This window comes from Branchiostoma floridae, chromosome 5 (assembly GCF_000003815.2).
Source record: "Branchiostoma floridae strain S238N-H82 chromosome 5, Bfl_VNyyK, whole genome shotgun sequence".
In the NCBI taxonomy this organism is placed as follows: Eukaryota; Metazoa; Chordata; class Leptocardii; order Amphioxiformes; family Branchiostomatidae; genus Branchiostoma; species Branchiostoma floridae.
This window is the reverse complement of record NC_049983.1, coordinates 14,713,709-14,716,903: the sequence shown is the minus strand read 5'-3', so window position 1 is coordinate 14,716,903 and position 3,195 is coordinate 14,713,709. Positions and strand designations below refer to the sequence as shown.

Here is a 3,195-nt window from a genome sequence, read left to right as displayed (position 1 = left end):
GGCAGCGCCCGGGTCGAGCCCTCGGAGCAGGGCACATCCAGACGGCAGTTTGGCAGTTGGATGTCCCTGCGTAGGAGGATGGGTGACTGCATGTGTTAACCATGTGCCAATGTGTCAGCAGGTGAGGAGGACCTGGATGATGATGATGATGATGATGAGGGAGCATGAAGAGCCCACAACAATCTGTAACTCCAACATTCTGTAAATACTGCTTTCCACGAGGGTCGACTGGACACAGTGTCTCCTCCCAACCTTCCACCAGTCTGGCCTGTAAAGGACTCATCAGCAGTGCTGGTCAACCTGTGGTCTACTTACTAAAACTAGACAAAAAAAATCTTGGGGAAAAAAAGACATATATAGGGGAATGGTAGAAGAGGGACATTGTTTTTGAGAGTTCCTCTATGTGAAGACTTTTCGCAGTGTTCTTTATAAAACAAATAGACCTTAAGAAAATTTGGACTTTTATGAAAGGAGGCGGCTAAGTCATAGCAGTGTTTATGGTAGGGCTGTCTTCCCGGTGTTGTAGAACTAGAATTTCAGCAAATGGTACGGTAGATCTAACATGGAGCTCAAATTGTACACTACAGTATGGATAGTGTAATGTTAGCACCTTATGACATTCAAAACAGAGAGGTATAATGGGTATCATTTCTTGTTGGGTAAAATTGGACTGAACGCTGTAAAGTGGTATTGCTGTTTGCTTTTTTTTTGTTTGGTCTTGATTCCTGTGGTTTTTATTGGTCAATTTTTGTGTTGAAGATTAAAAACTTGCTGTAGTAAAATATATATGGACAGATAAGCCGGTTATTTGTCTGATACACCAAGAAATGAAGTTGTACAGAGGTGCATTTTAGGCCAATTAGTCAGTTGCAGTTTTTGTATTGGTTAATAGGGGGAGCTGTGAACATCATTGGGTTTGATAACAAAGAAAAGCCACTCCTGTTCTTGAAAAAGTTTGGTGCCAACTTCAAGTATCCAAACATAGACTTCATCCTCTTCACGGTATCAGTAACTATTAATTAGAACACTGAAAGGTACTTTGAGAAAGGCTTTATTATTATGAACTGTGATATAACATGGATGATTTCTTCAAGTTGTATGAAAAGTTGATCAACCTGTCTCTTCAAAAATGATGAACTGTACCAGGAACTTTGCTGTAGTATATTCTACTGTAACTCGTCTTTTTCAGAAACAAGAATATGTGTTGTCTTATATTGGGTGCAAAATACTAGCTTGTGAAATGTTCAACTTCAAGTATTACGTTCTATGGCATTACCTCTTAAAGATAGCTATGTTACTGTTATCCACCAAAGTACTTTTGTTGGTGTGGGAACAGTGTAAACTATAATTTTGTAAACAACACAAAGTTGTGAATCTCATGACATTGGCACCACATTACTACAGTATAATTTCAAGAACAAATTGTCATCTAGTGAACCATGCATAGCTTTGTTTCCCTTGTCATGGTCCCTTTTGCATCTGCATTTCCCATTATTAACATAGAGGCTCTGTATTTTAGGGAAGTGAAATTTCTGGTTCCTCATCTATTGATCACGCACGGTAAATATAGAAGTTTAGTCCTAGTTGTTGACCCCATCTTTTGGCAGCTTGCTTATATGTTTTTAGTGGGAGACAAACATTTGTATTGTACTAGAGTTTTGTTATGTCACTACTCCACACAAAATATCACAAAGCTTTCTCGACTGGGAGTTGTTGGTTATATGAATGTTTTGGTAGTTAATGATTGTACTTTGTATTCACATACACAAGTATAGAGAAAGTCTCAAGTGTGGTGTGCTTCTTTCAGTTAAAACTATTTCTTATGATCTCTAGAATCCTAAAAAGGGTATGCCGGTAAAAGAACAGCATTTCGTGTGAATTGGGCTTTTTTTCTAAATGTAACTAAAAAGGGAATACATGTAAAGGCTATATATGACAATGAAAGATAACATGAGAGAAAGTTTTATCAAGAAAATGGAATTATGACAAACATTTGAGACTTTCCCTGTGTAGTCACAAAAGTTGAACATTTTGGAGAAACAGGGCTTTGAGAAGGGGACCAGATTACAATCCATGTTGTGTGGTGGGGATAGTTCAGACAAGTTTGGGTGGCACAGGCTGTTGCAGAATCACCAAGCAGAGGTTAGGAGAGAAGATTGTGAGACATGTACTACTATGTTCTTCCCTCCCAACATCTACTTGGAGATAAGCCATAGCACACTTTTCCAGTGTCGTGGCTGTAAGGACGAAAGCCCAGAAACAAATGTAGATATGTTTCCTTCTGCTGTGAAAATATGTGGCGTCACATTGGTAGCAGTATGTATTGTATCTGCTACACTCTTCTGACCTGTGTCACAGCAACCTGAGGTTCCACATAAACTTAAAGGAATATGTCTTGATTTCGAGGTTTTGATACGTATGGTATTGTGAAGCCACCAAAGTGCTGTAAATGTCAGCTGATTTGGACCCCAAAAAATAAAGTTTGTACCTTTTTGTTTTCTTACATTTTTCTGATGTGGATTATTTGTATGTCTAAGAAGCATCTTTCATACTGAAGTTGAGAATAGAAAATACAGCAATGTGTATTCCCTGTGTTCCCCAGGTAACATTAGAGATGCTATGATAAAACAAGGCATAATTGTAAGGATTGGACACATACACTAGTTGATAAGAATTAAGGTCTGCCCATGTGATCAGTATGACATACAATGTAAGGTACACTCAAGTGTTGAAATTTTGAGTCTGAAATTCGAGTCTAAATTTAAGCCCTAGTAACATGTAATATCAAAGTAGCCTGTGTAACATCAGATTTCAACCAGGGCTGCTTGCTCTCACTGCCTTAAAAGAATTATCTTAGGGCAGTGAGAGCAAGGAGTCCCAGTAGAAGTTGGATGGTACCCAGGCAATGTAAAAAGGCCATGTCAATATTATCTAATGGTTACATCAGTATTTGTATCTAGCCTTAGCAGACTTTGGAGGGACATTGGCTAAGGTTGTCTTTGCTGAGAAAGGGAGTTTTGCCACATCCCTAAATCTTCCCTTTCAAGGGCCCGAAATTCAGCAGGTCGTAGAGAACCTTATTAGCTCGCTAAACAGCGTTACCAAAAAATAAGCTTCACCAGAAGTCAGTGAAAGAGGATAACATGCATCAAGTTTTTTGTGGGCCACTTTGGGAACATCATGCCATGCCCCACA

The 3,195-nt window shown here is 39.0% G+C and overlaps 1 protein-coding gene across 1 annotated transcript in view; it reads left to right on the top strand.

Annotated features, from left to right (window-relative positions):
- LOC118416210 (protein SET-like) overlaps nucleotides 1–289 on the top strand; it is a 10,803-nt gene extending 10,514 nt beyond the window's left edge. Inside the window, exon 7 of the mRNA XM_035821292.1 lies at nucleotides 122–289. Coding sequence (XP_035677185.1) covers nucleotides 122–168 — 47 coding nt within the window. The 3' untranslated portion in view covers nucleotides 169–289. The remainder of the gene's footprint in view (nucleotides 1–121) is intronic.
- Nucleotides 290–3,195: the final 2,906 nt, after the last annotated feature.